Source organism: Charadrius vociferus, unplaced genomic scaffold (assembly GCF_000708025.1).
Source record: "Charadrius vociferus isolate BGI_N301 unplaced genomic scaffold, ASM70802v2 scaffold221, whole genome shotgun sequence".
NCBI lineage: Eukaryota > Metazoa > Chordata > Aves > Charadriiformes > Charadriidae > Charadrius > Charadrius vociferus.
This window is the reverse complement of record NW_009647019.1, coordinates 347,762-366,901: the sequence shown is the minus strand read 5'-3', so window position 1 is coordinate 366,901 and position 19,140 is coordinate 347,762. Positions and strand designations below refer to the sequence as shown.

Sequence of the window (19,140 nt, the reverse complement as noted above, 5' to 3'; positions counted from 1 at the left end):
TTTCATTTTGTACCGCTTCAGTCCATCTCAGCATGGCACAGTTACAACACTAAATCTACTTTTGTACAAATGCAAACATCTCCTCCAAACACTATCGCCTACCAAAACAGGAAAGTAAGCTGAGCAAAGATGCCCAGACTGTAGCAACTTTAACTCAGAAGTAACTTGAGGAAATCAAATTCAAAGACATTCCTTTTTTTTCTTTTTTTTTCTTTTTGAGCTACCAAAAATCTATGTAATTGAATTTGCATAAACTAAAAAGTAATCTGGCTGGTATTAAAAGGAATCACTTGCTCAAGAAACTCTGAAAGTGTGAAGAACTAGTTTTAGCAAAACCATGACTAGAATTTGCAAGAAGTTCTGGAAAGATTCCTGTTGTGCTGTTCAAGGAGTTTACTAGTGGTCACACGTACAGAGGACTTCAAAGGTATTTCTTCCCCTTCTGAGTTATATTTCGCTTGGAGGATTCTTTCTGTGACAGAAATAATGGTTAATATTAAAACATGACGTAGTAGCAGAACCCCTACAAAGCAAACTGACAAGTTCAATTGCTTTTATGGTAATGTTGGATGAGCAAACTGACACTGATGGTAGAATGACTCAGTTTATTCCCTCCTTAAGTCTGTCATGAAGTTCTGGCTAGACCCTGAATTCCAAACAGAATTTAGACCTAACCTGACCCATACTAACCTGACCCATACTGAGTAACGGGACTCCACTAATTCTGGGTAACTCTGCGCTAGATGTGTATCAGAGCTTTTAAAAGAGGTTTCACATCTTTGGATGTTCCTTCTGCTAACTGAAGGTACTAAGAGGACAGACACAGCCTAACAACATCTAACTGGCCAACTGGAACATCAAACCAGCCACCAGTAGCGGAGACGCTTCTGAAAACAATAATGAATAGTTTTCTGCCGCTTTTCTCACAAAAGCAGAGAATCACCTAGGAGAAGTGAGAGAACATAGGATTGGAACCCATTTCTACAGCTCAGAAATCAGTAGCTCCCAGGCTTCTGAAACGCTAGCTGTGGATCAATGCTAGTCTCAGGAAATAAATCCCTGATGACTTTTTATGGCTAAAAACATAAAATAACTTGATTTTATCCAGTTTTTCTTTTTAAAAAAAAAAAAAAAGGTCTTCCACTGCCCCCTTACACTCTAGATGAACGAGATATTTGTATGGGCCAGCACCTCATGTTTCCTTAGGTATTGAGTGATCCAAGTGTATCTCCTTGGGTGGCAGCATCATCACAGACTCCCCCTGGGGATCAGTAAACAGCCTTACTGCAGGAGCATGCAAACACTTTCCAGGAGAAGAGGAAGCACTGCCAGGGCATAAAGATCTCCCACACTGGGATATTATGCCTATTCCAAGCTAAAGTAATCAAAATGCCTTCAGCAACCATTGCTCAAGCAGTGCATGTCCTCCACTCTCCCTCCCAGAAGGCTTTAAGAGACATTAATTGAGTCATTTGTTTGTAAGTGTATGGATAGCATGGAATTAGGATGTATACTTAATGGTGGGTAAATGTCAAGATATATTCTCTTTAGGTAGATTAAATTTCATTCCTTTTTTTCACTGCAGTAAGTTATGCAGCTTTAAAGAAGTAACAATTATTATGGATGCCGCACCAAGTATTCAGCCATTTAAAAATAATGCAACATTTCCAATTTGCAGTCCCAATATACATTGGCCTAGCCCTCTGATTTAAAAGCTAGGCCTTAATTGTCTTCTAGCCATTACTCTTAAAATGCAGAAACCCTTCCTTTCTCACACCCATTTCCACTCTCTCTTTTCACTTTCTTAGCAATAGTGTCCTAGTGCCTGAGGTAATAATTTATACAGTGCAGAGCTACTACTCTGGAAAGCAAAATCAAAAGTTACCACACATAAAGAAATTAGGTCTTCAAAGAGGAACAAAACAAAAAAGAAAACAACAACAAAAGTATTTATTAGACAACTTTTAATATTAACAAAACTGGGAGACATGATTCTTAAGGTCAACTGGCTATTCTGTGTCCTGTACCAGGGCGTATACACAGTACTAGTGGGACTGGTCAGAGCTTTTGTGGCTCTTTTATGCCATAGCAGGTGATGCCAAATGGAAATGCTCTTACCCTTCCAGCCCCACCAGGAAATCCATACCTCCACACCTCCACCATCTTGATCTCAGGGAAATCACTGTAAAGAAGATGTATCTCTAATTTACTTGGTTTGAGTTGAGGACCACTGGAAAGGCTGTGTACCTCAGCAGGCTCTACCATACACCTTTTCATGAGGAATGAGCCTTCGCTTCACTGCCACATGCGCTCCAGCTCTTCCAAGCAGGACTCCTTGTCTCAAACTGTAAGCCTCGTGGCACTATCAATACCACATTCCTCATGGTCCTTTTCAGTTCTTGCATTTAAGGCATGCATTGAATCTGCCCCAGGGCATGTGGAAAGTTAGAAAACTGTATTTCTGGTATTTCCCAACTGGCACACTACTATAATGTTAAACCACTCTCTTCCTGAGTCTGCCTATGCCACACAGAGGGAGTACAAATCTTAATTAATTTATGTTTGTAGAGAGTGAGCTTCTCAAAAGGAAGACACAGTGTAAGTAGAAATTACTCCTATTAAATCAGGTATTGGGGGAAATAATCACACATTGTGGACTGAAGCTTGCTCCTCTGTTCTTTAAATAGAGCAAACGCAGGCAGCAACGTCAATGGAGACTGCATTCCTCATCATACATTAGTTTATTCATAAAGTTCAAACCAAAATGAATTCCCCTGGCACCTGTTCTGGCACTCCATGTTGCAAACCTGAGCTGGGGACAGGATCCACTCTTTCTAAGTGCAGACATTTCCTAGGTACTATGTGTGGTCTCTGTGGGGGATGAATCAGTTGTCATGGGTACTTTCTGTTTACAATCCCACCGACTGGAACTGGCGTCTGCTACAAAAAGACAGTCTCTTGTTGAAAGCAAAGTACTTAGGAGCAGATCCTGGCTAAAGGGATGAAAGAACTTCGAGGGGAAAAAAACAGACCAAAGGGAATGAAGAGAAGGAATCAGAAAAAGAAATCTCAATATTAGTAGAAAGAGAATCAAAACTTTTATGCAGATAAGTGAATTTCTTATGTAAATAATTCTAAAATTAGTTATCACAGTCTAGTGATTTGCCTCAATTGCCAAATATGCACAGTTATTTTTCATGTTTCTATGATTCTATGAGTCTGTTTTGTAATGTTATAATGTCATTTCAAGTAAACTAAGTACCAAAAAAGTATATGAATTCCCGATCATAATCACTGACTTCTTGTTTGAGCTGAAACAAGTCGCTTAACCTTCCTACACAATGGGAAATAACAAGATGTGTTTGTTTAGAGTGATGTTATGAGAATTACCTAATATTTTGCAGTGCTTTAGCAGGGGCCATCACTCTTCAAGTATGGCACTACCACAGAAAGCACAAAGGTGAGATCCTAAGTGTAAGTCTTATTAGTTACACCATTAACAGTGTGAAAGTGCAGTGAGGGTAAGTGAGGCAATGATCACTTTGTGCTTTGTCACAGCGCTACTTCATGTATCATCGCTTCCTTTATCAGAGCGTATCTCACTCAGAAAAAGGGGTTCCAAGCAAACACGAAAGATAACAAGCAAGAATGGAAAACGAAAGAGGAATATTACACCCTTGTTTCCTTTCTCAGCTGCTAGCACCTCTCAGAATAACGTTCAGCTCACTTCAGTGTTACATTGTCATTTTTTTTTCCCCTTCCTTTTTCACTCCAGACTTCATTTCTCTCAGGCCTGAGCTGCAATGCCTTGGCATACTGTCAAAGCATTAGTATGAAGAAACCACAAAGCAGCAGCTTCACTAGTATAGCATTTTTATTTCAGCATTAGAGCGACTGGACATCTCTTCTATGGTTGCTAGGCAGAGGGAGAGAGCGTGTGCGTGGGGCTCTGCATGTATGTGTGTACGTGTAATGATGATGCCCAGCCAAAAATATTTGTGACCTTACCGGCCACATAAAACCTAGAAGTCACATATGGTATTGAGAAAGAAAGCTACCTTGCTGCAAAGGCAAAGAGGGAGGGCAAGAACCACCCGAAATCCTCAGGAAACCGTATTCCTTAAGTTCATATCCCATATACGACCACCACCTAACTTTTAACTTCTGAAGCTTATGTTGCTGCTCTGTATTATGAAACAAGTACCTTAGAATTCGAACCAGTGTGTACGGTAGGAAGCCTGTCAAATTCCTGTTCACCTTTCTCTACCTTCACAAAGAATTTTTAATTAGTCTATCCAGACCCTACAGATTACTTTGCAGACTATTCCTTTCAGCACAACCATCTGAGCAAATTTTAAAGAGATGCCACAGAACTTCCCCTCAAAGAGGATTTTGAAAAGATTTATCGAAGTTGCACTGTCTTGAGATACAACTGAAACATTTTCTATTTAGAATAAAAGAGAAGTTTCAAGTTTCCTTGAGGCGCATATTGTTTTCCATTGCTCATTTCCCCACACCTTAAAATGCCTGTACATATAGAGAGCAATTCTTGGTGATAGATCCAGAGAAATAGTCTAATTGAAGGAAATTTATGGATTCCTGAAACTAAAGGAGTGTTATAAAGCCCCATGGAAATGGCTCCAACTTCCTCTCCTCCACCCATAAATCCCCTAGGAATGTCCGAGTTTTTTCTCCATGGATCACCAACCTTGATGGATGAGTGCAGCCTAATCAACAACTTACAGAAAAGCTGGGAGGGGCTTTAATTACAAATATAAACATTACCAAAATAAGCATAAGTAAAGAGTTAGTTTAAACAACGAAAGCATCTATGTAGCAGTGTGGGAATTAAGGAATTAATAAATTTTCTGATATTGTTTGATTTTTTTGTGCTCTGTCAGCTACAACACCATTAGCGTATTTGGAGAAGTTAAGAAAACCTAGTGCTTTAAACAGAAGGATTTGCATGCATTTATGAAAATAAAGCACTGCCAAAGCATCCCTGTAAACTAATTGAATGAATGCACTGTCGCTATATAAGGTTAGCAAACAGCAGGACATGATTCTTAGAGAAATGCTACGGTATCATGTTTTTGGACTATAATTATTTATGACTTGCCCTTCCAAAAAAAAAAAAAAAAAAGGAAAGAAAGAGAATAAAGAAGGGGGGAAAAAAATCCAAACAGCTAATGCTAAACTACTTCTACTGAAGGACCCTAAAGCAGCCAAAGCATTCAGCAGCCAGCCAGATCATTTCATTTCCTCTCACAGAAATCACTCTAGGGTTTTTACAAAGCAAAGCAAATAGTGAATATATAATTGTGCAACATTGTTTTAAAATTAAGAAAATTCAACAGTACAACAGCTGAATGTTTATAACATAAATGTGTTGCTTTTTTCAGCTTGGTCTTTTCCTGTTTGTGAGCTGGTATTCACCAGTATTCATGTGTTTTCATCCCTCTTACTAGAGAGGTCTACACTGTAATGAACAAGAGTGTTTTTAGAAGGAAGGAAGATAACTGCATTTTCAAGGAAAAATAATATGTGAGTGTTCTAATGAAAGTGATGGAAAGGTTTGCAAATAGTGGTGTAAGAAGGAATACATCTACTTTTTGGTATACTTGATAGTACATTTTTCCATACTTGAGATCATTAACAATTTTCAAATATATCAACAGTTGCTATAAAAGGAAAGATTTGGAAAGAAAAGAGCCAGCTGTGAAGAGGACACTGTGGACTCAAAGCAAAGGAAATGTAGGTTAGACACTAAGAAATAAAACAACTTTCCAAGAGCAAGGATAATGACAGACTGAAAAGATTACATAAAAGAAGACTGTTATTTTCCACCACTGGAAGTTTTGTTTGTTTTTTTTTTTTTTTAAATGTGTAAAAAATATTTATCAGGAAGGGTTTATAGACAGGCGAATCTGTCTTTTGGCAGACAGCTTTCTTGACTGGGTGATCTTCTCTGTCTTCTGTCAGAGAAAAATAAGAGGTTATGGAAATAGAAGAAAAGAGAGACAGGAAGAGAGAAAGCCATATTAGCTTAATAAACATTCTTATGTTGTTCTGAATCACTGCCCTTAAAGATGACTTGTTTGTGCTACGTGACTCAGAACCTTCTTCAGAATTTATCTAGGAACAAGTCAAACCTATGTGCCGAACCACGGGTGCTGTAACAGGGAACAGAGCTTTAGTGTGGGATTCAAGAGATCCTATTCCTGATGCTGCCCATGACCTAATCGGTCATTCTGGTCACGACTCTCCACTTGACTCTGTTTCACTTTCACAGTCCATAAAATAATATTTACGTTATTGTTCATGTGCTTCTAGATGTATTGGTGCAAATCTCAATTGGTGATTGTTGTTGTTGCTGTTGTTGTTGTATTGATATTATTAATATTAATATTTAAATCAAGATAATCAAACAACTTTTACAACTGCACACTCATGATGAAGGTTTCTATTTGTCATTGTTCGATATTAAGACAACGTGAGAACATAACTATAATGTAGCTGATAGTTTAAGGATCTTATGTCGGTTTTTAACTTAGCCTCAGCAAAAGAATTTAACTTCCCCTTCACATGCATTGGCCAATAATTAAAATATATCTAAACCACCTAAGCAATACAGAAGTCATACATATGCCATTTAATGATGGAACTAAAATATTGAATGAAAACATATCTTTGGACTACTCCATCTTCTGGACATTCACTCAACAACACTACCACTGCAAGGAAAATAATCAGTGCTAGCAACTGTACCAAGGGACCGAAACTCAACCACCTGTTAAATTACACATATACTCTCTGGCATAGTTTTATTCCTGGCCAACTAGGCCTCTCCCAAATTATATGTTAGAGCAGCTTTAGGAGTTAACAGTATTCTCCACAGGCAAATTGCCTGCACTCACTTTCTTTTGTAGACCAGCAAATTTTAATAATATGGACATGGGTCACTCCATGACAGTTGACCTCATTGGCATCAAGAGTCCCAGGCACATTTAATTTCCTAGTGCAATTCTTGCCAAGCAGCTCTTACTTTAAATAAACTAATTTTTATTCTAGCTTGAGCCAAAAAGAAAGCAAATGGTTTCTATTAATGAAAGTTTGCTGCAGCTAATTGGCTGCAATTTTACTTCTTAATCTATTGGCTCTGTCCTTTAACTAAATGACAGCTCGATGCACAAAGATTTAGGGACCCCTTGTGTTACTACTAAATATGTGTAACTTCCTTACATTTGAGCTATCCACACACAACCTTACGATCTTGTGTTAAGGCTATCCAATCACATGATGTACTTTATAAGACCTATTGTTTTTTAAATACCCATGTCTACGATATTTTTCATCAATTCAGCAAACTGTAGCTGGCTTCCCTCTTGCATAAAAGTTTCCTTTCCAGGAGTACAAGGAAACTGACGAATAAAAAGTCAGAACCACTCTGGTTTCAGGAAGGTGTCTCCCTTGTAATGACCATAAACCCTACCACTTTTAATGTTTAAAAGTTGACTGCACATGGCTCAGCCTTGTGGCCAATTTGCTTTATTATGCTACCACCATAACTCACAGTCAGGTAAAAGTTTGGCTTTGTAATATAGCTGTTTTGGCTACTTAATCTTGGGGCTACTCATTTGTAGCACAAGGGGATCTTTTAAAAAAGCTTGTCCTTCCACAGTAGTGAGATGTTAGTGGACTTAAAAAGCAGAGGAGTGGTGGTCTTCATGAACTGAAGATGTAGTAGTTTGCATCTCATTCAAATGACAAGTATACAGATTAATAACTAATGTATTATTAATATGTATTTATTTCCTCTGCTGTATCCAGTTTTATAGCAGGATGCATAATTAATGTACTATTTTAATCATGCTATAATAACGAAAGTCTCACAAAAGCAATACACAACTGGATTTCATGCAGTCAGCGATGTCTAGTGGGAAGCATTTTCATGTCAACTATAAATAAATAATTAGAAAGATAAACAAAATGCATGTCACTGGCATTATTAAGGCAAAAGGTCTTTCTATAGTTTTGTTAAATATCAACAAGAGACTCTGTAAGGTTTCGTTTCTGCTGTTTGTTTTTAAACAAGCCACTTGAAAGAGAATGGATTGGAAAAACTCAGCCACTGAATTACTGCCCTGGCCTTCTTATAAGGTCTGATGTGCCTCGGTGGTTTATTTCTCATAAGCTGCTCACCCAGCAATGGGGAAAGCAAACTGACAAGAAAAATGATCAGCAGTGGGAAAAAAGGGGAGGATGGAAGGAAGCATTGATTTCTCTAAATGGAGAATGCAAGTCTGCACACTCTAACAACAAAATGCATGGGTGAACAAGAAAAAGCACTAGCCCCAGGACTGGCAGTTCAGTGTAACTCGTGATAAAGTAAATGCATGGGATTTGGCATCTATCTATGAAGTCTGCTGTGCTTCTGCCCTTGCAGCAGGACACCTTTGTGAAGATCTGCACTGAAGTTTAGCTATGTGACCCTAAACTGAAATGCTGCACTGCTTTCAGATATTACTCCCTACTGTCTACTGTTAATATCAAATTAAATATTAAAAATTAATAATGACCAAGTAACATAAATAAATCTACTTAGCATCAAATATATCAATACTGCATGATAAGAAACCTCTCTAGTAACTACAGAAGACTTGAATTTTCTAATCTTCTAAATTGTATAGGTTATTATTTTAAAAAATCAATAGCATTCCAATACGTTAAAGTGATGTTAGCTACGTCCTTTAAAATCTAAAACCAGCAATAACAACCAGCAGAATTTTTTGTCCTTCATAGATGTGGTAACTCTTAGAATTAGAAAATACTCTGCTTGCTTTCTATGTGAGATATTGGTGCCTCTGTTCCTATCATCATTATGGCTGTTTTTCCATTTACTTAAGTATTAATTATTATAATCAGCATAACAGAAACATCAGTGAAGAATGTAACTGGAACCACAGTTCTGTTAATTTCCATGAAATTTTATAAATAATGTCGGGGGGGAGAGGGGGGAGGGAAACTGGAAATCTAATATTTGAAAGCCACTTAGCAGTCTGCTATAAGTGCCAAAAGTAGGACCAAAACCCAATTATTCACATGCTAATCCAAAGAGTGTTGATTCCAGTGAACAGAAGTATTAATGCTCATGTCCATCATGCAGCCTTATTAATGCTGAAAAGGTTGCAGAATTCCTATGATAATGACTGAGAAGAAATTTCTATTTACTATAGAGTATAAGACATGGGATGGTTTATCTGGCAGTTTTATACATTTCTTTACAGAGAGTTGATATTTCTGGTTAAGGAACGATAAAATGACAACCAAGCAGCCAAGCTGAATCCCTCCAAATTTAGTAAAGCTTGAGGAGACACCATAGAAATAAAGAAGATAAATATTATTTTGTGAACAAATTGCACGAAGTAACAGGATGAATCCCAGCTTTGGCATAGCACAGCTTTGTGTACTTCTTTACCATAGGCTGTGCCAAACACACAAACATCTGTATTTTTCACTTCAGCCATAATCATCAGGTTTGAACTCAGCTATTCAGTTTCAGCGGGCAGGTATGTGATGCTTTTTACTATCTTGGTCTTTCTTTTGCTGTTCTCTGTGATTTTCTGTTGTGTCTGTCATGCATGAACTTTTGAATTTCCCTTAAGCTTTCAGCCTCTACTTGTAAAGGAATTTACTTTTATTTTTCTTTTAATATGGCAAAGTAGTTTCTCACTTTGATGGTCATATGTGCTGCCATAAGCAGCTGGAGACAAAATGCATATTACTATTCTTTTTATTTATTTTTTAAACATGAATTTTCTTGCACTCCTCTTGCAAGGAGTGAGATAGAAGGATATAAAATTTTAAAGAGAAGGCTTCCAAAGATACACTTTTGTGAAAAAGTAGAATCACTTGGGACTGCCTGCAGTTGGGAAGGTTAAAATGAATCAACTAAAACTATGAAGTTAATGCAGAGAAATTAAAACACATTAAACTATATGTAGATGCTCTCATTCTGAATTAAAATGTCTTTATTTTTTGTAGTTTAATACTCCCTTAAGCACTCTACTTCTCAATAAGAGTTTCCATATAGGGGCTTAATGGTCCTTAATTTAGCTGCATTAACTTCATACTTCTAGTTGTTCTCCCACATAGAATTGCCATAAGATATCTAACTACTGCATTTGCTTGGTGAGTGCACAGTTAGGAACATACAGGCATACCTAAGTGGTGCCATTTATAACAGCATTAATTTGAAGCTCAAAACTATTAATACAGGACTATTAATGCAAAACTGTGGACACTTCAAAGCTTCTTTTAAATTCTGTACATCTTTTTAAACAGTTCTCTTCAACGGGAGATCTCAAAACACTCTGCAAAATATGCAAATACTGTTGTTCCCATTCTTCTGAAGAAGTGAAGCAATAGAATTTAGGGTGAAACCCGTAAAGGAACTTAGCATCATTTAGGTCTTCCCAAGTCTGTCACTTCCTGGGTAAATGCTTCAAATGAAAGACAGCATCACTTTATATTCTAAACATGTTTTGAACCAAAGTGGCTGTGGTCATGACTACTTGCAGCTGTCTGTGTGTGTTAAGCTCCCTTGCAGAGCACCTCTCCAGACCAGATCCCCATGGAATTTAGGCACAAGGATGCTTACTTTGCAAATCTAAATAGGGTAAAGTGCAAGTTGGACTGCTCTTCCAAGATAGCAATGCTTCTGGGAAAATCCTGAGAAAGAACTTTTGGCTCACTTGGGAATTTGAAAAACGAAAACCTACACCGCCAAATGTCTAATTAACATGAAAATCATGAAATATGCTAACAAGTGTGAATAAAATGGCTGGTGAATATTTGAGAAGTTCATAATGGCATAGAGATGCTTTCCAGGCTTACTGAAAACCAGTCCAGGCTGGAAGAACAGTACATTCTGGCATAATTAAATATCTCTCAGGTTGTCTTTTGGGAAAAAGAAAATAAATAAAGCAGTTCAGATCTACAACCCAATGGGAAAATGCTCACTTTATGACAAAAAAAAAACCCAAACCCTAGAAGTAGCAGGTAGAATTGGTAGTGTCACCTGGGATTTTAGCCCTGTGGGCTGGCTTATGTGGGAATTGTGAGGCAGAGAGATGAGATAGGAGAAGATTTAGTTCGAAAAAAAAAAAAAAAGTAGGAACAGGGCTTCTAACAGCACAAACATTGAGAGAAATGTGGATTTTTTTTTTTATTTTTTTTTAGATTAAAAAAGAAAAAAAGAAACATTTTGTCTTAGATATGCAGAGCGAAGCAAAAAGAACAAAGATTACACTAAGGTTATGGTCCCAGGAGGCAGGAGGGAGAGTGAAGTTGTAAATGGAGACAGAAGGGAGGCAGAGGATAGGGACTGAGGGGAGAGATAAGAAATGGTTTATGTTACAACAAGTCTAAATGTCATGCACTTCTCTTCCCCCGTTTCAGCTTAACAAGTGTTCTGAACCACAAGAAACATGGATGGTATCAGGAAGGTAAGGTCTTCCCAAGGGACTACTGTCATGGTAGGATTATTTCTTTTTACCTCCCCAACAATGACAAGTGCACTTTTGAAACAGTGTTCTGCTCTTAAATTATCTAATTTATGCCTTAATAATTCAGAGGTTTCAGAAAATATTTAACAAAGCAATATTTACTGTAGATGCTGAACTAAAAAAAAACAAAACAAAAAAACAAAAAAACAACACCACGAAAAACAAGGGAAGAAGTATTTTCAACTCCGAAGTTATGAATATGAAGTAAGTAGATATGTCACTTCAGATGTAGTGCATGATTGTGTAAGAGCAATAAAAATATGCACCTATACAGACAACAAACATTTTCATATTTGTACATAAACTCAATGTTCAGGTGTACTCAAAAGCAGTTTAAAATGCCCTTTGCCCTTTCCCCCTTCACTCAGGGTACATTTTCCCATTCCTCCTCGCCTGCAGGTACCAGTGTTCATCTGACCCCCCCCCAAAGCTTATGTAGCTTGCTCAGCCAGAAGAAAATGACTTACTTTGTTTTGGTATAGTTTGTTTTCTGTGGACATGGCAAGCAGCAACAGCTCAGAGAGGTCAGACAGAGCAGAGGATAGGGACTTGCACCTGGGGGCGAGGGAGGAGATATCTCTGCAGGGCAGATTTTGCTGGTTCATAATGCCAGGGAACCTCAGAAGAGAGGATCCTATTCTGAAAGGGTCAAGTGTATGTTTGCAGTTCTTCAGTTGCACAGTTTAACTTTGTTTATCCCCTCTATAATTTTTTTTCAGTTACTCCAGAGTTGATCCATATGTGTGGAGAAGTACATTTATGAACCAGTAATGGCTTTCATTACAGTTCTGTAGTTTATTTCACATAAAGGTGAAATGTGAAGGACGTTACTAAGCAGTTCTCCCTTCTCAAAATCGTTCTTGTTTCCTTCCATTACTTTTTCATACTTCGTTTTTCCTTCCTCTTCTTTCAAAATCCAACAGTACAATCAGTGTGTGAAGTCAGTAGCGTTGAAATGAGCATTTCTGTGACACTTCTTGTTATAGTGATTGGAAGTTTGCTCTCCACTGATGTTTGTTACTAAGCAAGCGAAGAGAAATGAACCCAGCTTGTAAACTCTGCCATGTAAAAATCAATTGATGAGAACAATAATACTGCTGATGTTTTGAAAATGAAATCACCTATATCTGGAATCATTGTGTTGTTACTGTATACGCAGAACTATCAGTCTTTCTCTTAAGTTTCAGTAATTCCCTCTACCCCCAGTATTTTTAACTTACAGTGGTTCTGATAATGTCCTCAGCATTCTGGAAAATTTACCAAGTTGAGGTCTTACAGAAGTGTCATTCTTTCTGTTGCTTTAAGTAAGGGGACATAATCTGCCACTGATCAAAATATTTTAGCCCCAAATAATAAGTCCCATATGAAAAAATACAATCCACTACAAATGAAGGGAAAGTATTGGAATCACGCAACTATCTTGCACATCTGGCAAAGAAAAATTAAGACAGGAAGACGTTACCTACAATGCTCCTTAAGAGTCAATGATCATCTGCACAAAAGCTACCATCATCATTTGCAATGTAGGTCTCACCTGCCCATAAGAGACTTCAATTTTGAACACTAAGAAGCTCATTCATCGGAAAGCTCTTTTCAAAATTCATTTTGACCATGCCTCCAAACTTCCATGTTCATTCAAGCACAGCACAGCTATGGCAGAAATGGGTGTTATTTTTCTTTAGGAATCTGTCTGGCCTTATGTCTGCTTAACTCATTTGTCACTCAGAAACTGTGGTACTCGGTGACAGTCTAAAATTTTGAAAGAAATCCCATTCTTTAGAAAAACACACAGTCAAAGAACCATGTAAATAGTTCATGGGTAAGCATTATTACCAGGGTGTATCCAAACAGGAGTCTCAGAAAAAAGAAGCTATCACCTTCTAAACAAATGACAGATAATTATGATAATTACCAGCCAAGTTCCACCTTCCTATCGCCCTGTAGAGGATGACCCTATCCAGTTTATTCCTTCGCAGGGGAGTCGGTCATTTTCACCTCACCAAAAGTTAGCCTGAAAGCTGAAGTCTAGACTTTCCCCACAGTTACTGGAAGCAGGTACCATCAGAGGATACTTTCCGTCCTATCATAAATTCATATCTGTTAAACAGCTTATTTGTCTGTATCTTGTCCTTTCCTAAAAGATCATTTCCGAATTCAGAGTGATTAAATACATTTGCAAGACTTCGGACTACCTTTGAAATTCAGTTAATGTCTACACCTCTGTTAACATCTGGGAAAGGGTCAGACAGACAGATTTCTCCCAGAGACCTTGTCTACACAGAGACATGCAGCAAAATTATTCTGCATTTAATTTTTAAAGTAGATTATTTAAACTACATTAAATCTCTGGTAGTCGTAAGTCATTTGGAAGGGAGTTAAGTTAAACCAAATCAAGGCAATTTTTATTCTGAATGAACATCTATACAGGGACTTAATTAGGTTTAACTAATCTACTTTAAATTCGTTTTTACAGATTAATTTTCCTGAAAGTCTCCATATAAATAAGCTTTTAGTGAACTAAATTTAGTTTCAGTAAATTATTACCAAAAACTCATTCTGTTTCAAACACGGATTGTGTTTTGGTAGGTATTTTCTTGTTAAACTTTGACTACCAGAATATATCACAGAGGCAACACGGCACTAATCCATTTAAATGTCACTAGTAAACTGACTGGCTTTTTTTTTAGTGAAATGGTCTTGTTTTTAGAGGATTAGTTATTTAAAATAATGTTTTAGAGGCACTGCCACATCAAAAAGAGGTGTGTATGTTTTTGCAGCTGATTTTAAAATGTCCTTTTTTTTTTTTTTCCTTTTTGTGCTGTAAAATGCTATTTAGACAATACACAAGGAATATTCTCACATAGTTCTGCATAGCAGAGGCCTTATTCCAGTTCATCTTTACCCTGTTAAAGTAGCAAAAAGCCAGACCCAAATGAAAAACAAAGTTTAAACACCAATTATTCTCTAGTAGAGGTATTCTGAATGTAAAGATTTAATTTGAATTAATTTAACTTAAAGTCAATGTGTTAATATTTGGAGAAATCCATACCAATATCATCCTTAAAAAAAAAATAAAATAATAATAACCTGTAGTTAATTTCCTTAGAAATAAAAAAGTATACTGCATCTTACTGAGGGACAACGTTAAGGAATGGGATGTGGTTTAAATGGTTCCTCACACATTTAAGGAGTGTCTTTTCTTTCTTTTTCTGCATGGCAACATAATAACCTCAACATTTTGGAAGGAGAAGAGGTTAATGAGTTTTAGGAAATGTGGCCACTACCCCTAGTTCTATCTTAGCTTTCTTAATTTTATTTGGGGCAAGCCATTTCCCTTCCTGTACCTCACTTTCCCAATATGTAAACTGTGGCTAACAATATTGAACTCCTTTGTAACGTACTCTCAGATCTACAGTTGAAAAACATTAAGAAAAGCAGAATACTGTATTACTATTTTAGTGTTAAGGATGAGACACTGACACAATGATATAAACAACAGATATTAGATGTGCTCAAACTACTAGCAGGATAAAAAATAGAGTACAACAATAGAAAGTGCAAACTGATACATTTACAATAAAAGCCTAAAATCATAACCCCTCATATTTGTCTGAAAAGCAATGAACCTCATACTTCCCTTGGATTTCAACAAAATGCATTACAGAAGAGCTTAAAAGGCAAAGGGGTCGGGGGGTAAGGAATTATGTTCAAGTCATATGAATTGATGATAAATATGTTAATACTACAGCATTCACCTCCAACTGACTGCTTGGAAACTGATGAAACATTATAAACACAAAGGTCACTGCAGCCAAGAAATGAGGTGGATTCCCAAGATGAAGTCACTAAACACAGAGAACCCTCAGTAGTAAAATAAAGAGCTGTAACATAAAAGTTCTCTCAAAATAATTGTCTTTGATGCTGAGCTGGCTTTGCTCAAACAAAACTACCGGCAGAATTATGTGTATGGGGTAAAGGCTAGGACACTTAATGACAACAGCTTCAGTGAGGAGAGAGTTCAGCACTTTCCATCCTTCACCACCCCAAAACAACTGTCAGACAAGGGAAACAAAATAATGAATCTGAACACTAGAATATGAATTTGAATTAAGCAGTTAGCAGTAGTAAAATATTTATTATCGCTTTGCTTAGTGCTATGAACACCTTCAGTGCTTTCTAACATCAAAGTCATTTTACCCAACACAGAAGAGGTCTCCTTGGCTTATAATAATGGACTTTTGGAGCTGCTTCCTTAAGCCTTAAAGCTGCTAAAAAAAGTTTTTCACTTTATTTTTCTCCACACTATTCTCTCTCTTTTTTTTTTTTTTTTAAAGAGACACTAACATCCTCACATCTATCCTGTGAAATGCAAATTTCTCAAGGAAGAGAGGGAAGGCTATCAGCACTGTGGTCCCTGCTTCATCAGCCTCCATCATTACTTTTCACATTATTTGATGACTGGAGACTGTGTGTGGCAGGGGCTGCAGGCAGGGAAGTAGGAGAAAATACATAGTTCTGATTCCATTCCAAATTTACAGTAAAATTAATTTCCCTGCTCTCCTGGCCCACAGTCCACATGCCTTCTCTAAAGCAGAGGCACGATTTAGCCTGGTTTACCCTCTGTCTGACCTCTGCAAACAGTTTCTATCTGAAGCTCAGTTAGGAACAAGCTTTAGCAGCATTGCAAGTACTAACATGCACCCAGAATATTTCTGCAATAGAGGAATATTCTGCCATTTTCTGTAGTTTTTTATCCTTCAGTATTTAAGAACAGTCTCTTTCTCTTTCTAAGCATGGGTGCCACACTCCTCTGTCTGATCTATGACCTGTGTATGTTTCAAAAATATATGCCAGTCTTATGCTTTTTTACCGTCACTCAAAAGTGAAATATTTCTCTTTTTTTTTTTTAATGTTTTTCCCCTAAGCAGGAATCATGTTGAAGTTATCTGACACAACCTATAGCTTGTCACACAAAACAGAGGAGAAAGCATGAAGGGACCTGTGGTGAAAACAACAGGTCTAAGTGGAATGCAATATAAGGGGCTGACACTGCAAACTGGATAACATTCATGTTCACCACTTGCAAACAGAGAGGGAGAGAGACAATTTGAAGGATAATAACTTAAAATACACTTAAACCCTTCATTTACTTCTTCTAAGACCAAAGGTTAAAAGTAAGTTGGACACCTTCTTCTATTGCCTGTGCTCACCCTCAGGTAATAAAAGAACCAATGAAATATAATAATGGGTCCCTTTGCGCCATGGCTCTGCATCACATCTATCACATACTTCAGGAACACCAAACGTACTCTTATGGGGAATTCAAAATCACTAACATGTGTTTTAAAAAATGCAGCAGCCACAACATTTTTAAGTGGTTTTCTACATTCTTTTTCTCACAGTTTGGGTTTTTTTTTGTTCTTTAAAGATTTGTCAGATTATCTGTACATCATGAAGTATTTATTTTCTTTCTAAACAATGTCCTTCTGAAAACATCTAAATAAAAATATCTAGTATTCTCAGAGCTGCCCTTACACCTTGTTCATAGGTTTTCTCACCTCATCCCTGCTTTCTTTAGTTCATAGGCCCCTCTGGCAAGTAAACTCTATTGATATGTAGTTTTGATTGTTAATATCTCACACTCACTTTGTATGAGATTAAATAATGAAAGAAAAAAAAAACACAAAACCAACAACCCAAATATCACTAAAGGATCTCTTGAAGTAATCCCCATGTGATTTGATGTGAGCTATTGAGCGGAACTTGAGTCTGTGATATTGATTTAATGACAATTAATACTGACAGTCTTCCCTTTAAAATTCTCAATACTGTGTAACGCCATGAAAATTTAGATGTCTATGTCTTTGAACTACACACACATAAGAATTCCTATTAATGCTAATGAAATATAGTAATAAACCACAATTCTGTCATGTTAAGAGTTTTGCTTAGAGTGGTGTATAAATGCCCTGAATTAAAGTTCAAAACACATATAGGAACTAGGTAGTATTATTCCCAGCTTACAAATAGAAAAAATAGGCACTGCAAGATAGGTTGCAGAGTTTAACATGCAGGTTTCATTCCAGAAAGGTATTACTGCAAGTAGTGGGATTTAACCATGTGCTTAAAATTTAACATAGCCTAAACACTCTCCTGTCTGAGGCCTACCTGTGTGTCAGTGACAAAGATGTAACACAAAACTTTGGCTGCCAGTCTCAAGCTCCCAGCCATTTGTGCAACGAAGGTAAAGAGTTGGCTTAATGTCTGCATACTCTAAGCATAGATATTGTTCAGGAAGCAGTAAAAAGCATGAAAGGATAAAGTATGGCTTATAAGGTAAGCACTGTAGCTTCTCCTTGGTTTTGAAAAACAGTAATTCAGACTTCTTCCAAAATCATGTTCTCTCGCTCTGTTCTACATTCGACTCCCTATTCTTTCCCTTTTCTTTCAATCTCTTTAAAAGCTGCTAACATCAGCTGCTTCTTTGTGGATTTTTCTTTTTGCTTCGTTGCCTACAAATTGCTCTAAGCTCTTCATTCCCTATGAACCTGTTCAGCTGGAGCAGAACAGCTGTAGAGCAGGCTGTTCCTAGTACACCTCTGGAAAATGTATAGGAAAATGATAACAAGCTATACAGACTAAAGTTTTTTGTCTTCTGAAGATTTGAGAGAGGATATATATTTATATATATTTAAATCTGCATGCATCTAAGCAAATGTACAGTTGGGGAAGATAAATAATCATTAAAATACTGGGTACTTTTCTCCAGAGAGTAAAAAGTCTAAAATTCTCAGTCTCTGATTTACATCCCCCAGGGTGTCAGAGGATGTCTAACCATGTCAACTGGAGTGGAAAAATACTGCATGTCAGCATGAGAAGGCCTGATTGCTATAAAACAAATGTCTTTTTAGTTCCTCACCTCCTTAACCCCCTCCCCCATCGAAAAACCAAAAATAATGTTCACTCAACTGACTCTCATTCTTTAACTTTTTACTTAGGTGCAAAAGATAATGAACTCCAGTACTCATTTTACCTCAAAAGATAAATATGTTTTCAGAAAAAAAGCATTGTTGTTTTGTTTTCCTGGTTTTGTTTAAGAAATCAAAAACAGTAAGACAAGAAACTTGAATACAAGTCTCTGAATAAAGGACAGACTTTTGCAGGGTAGGAGAGAGAATGTGTGAAGAGGAATAGTTTTGAGTTTTGTTTGAAATTCTCCAAAAGGATGCTTCTAGCTGAAGAAAATCGACCCTGAGTTTCTGATCAAAAGCTTAAAGAAGGAGATGGAAAGATTGCTACTGACTTCTAAGTGTTATGTCTAAAGGACTTGGTTTAATCCAGGAATGAACTTCAGTATCCTCTGACATAGACCTGCTAGTTCAAACACATAACATGGGCTCAGCAAATCATCATTTCTAATGGTGATGCTACTGCTGGGCTTTACAGATCTACATGAACGGGTTGGATAAATCAAGCTACACTAATGGTGTAACATCAGTGACTGTAATGGTGCTCTTACCTAGCCTTAGAGGGGGTGAGTTCACATTTGCCAGATGTTTAAATATTTTCTGAT

The 19,140-nt window shown here is 37.1% G+C and overlaps 1 protein-coding gene across 1 annotated transcript in view; it reads right to left on the bottom strand.

Annotated features, from left to right (window-relative positions):
- Positions 1–19,140, bottom strand: part of PCDH9 (protocadherin 9) — a 697,290-nt gene that overhangs the window by 563,245 nt on the left and 114,905 nt on the right. The window contains exon 5 of the mRNA XM_009895475.1: positions 10,897–10,930. Coding sequence (XP_009893777.1) covers positions 10,897–10,930 — 34 coding nt within the window. The remainder of the gene's footprint in view (positions 1–10,896; positions 10,931–19,140) is intronic.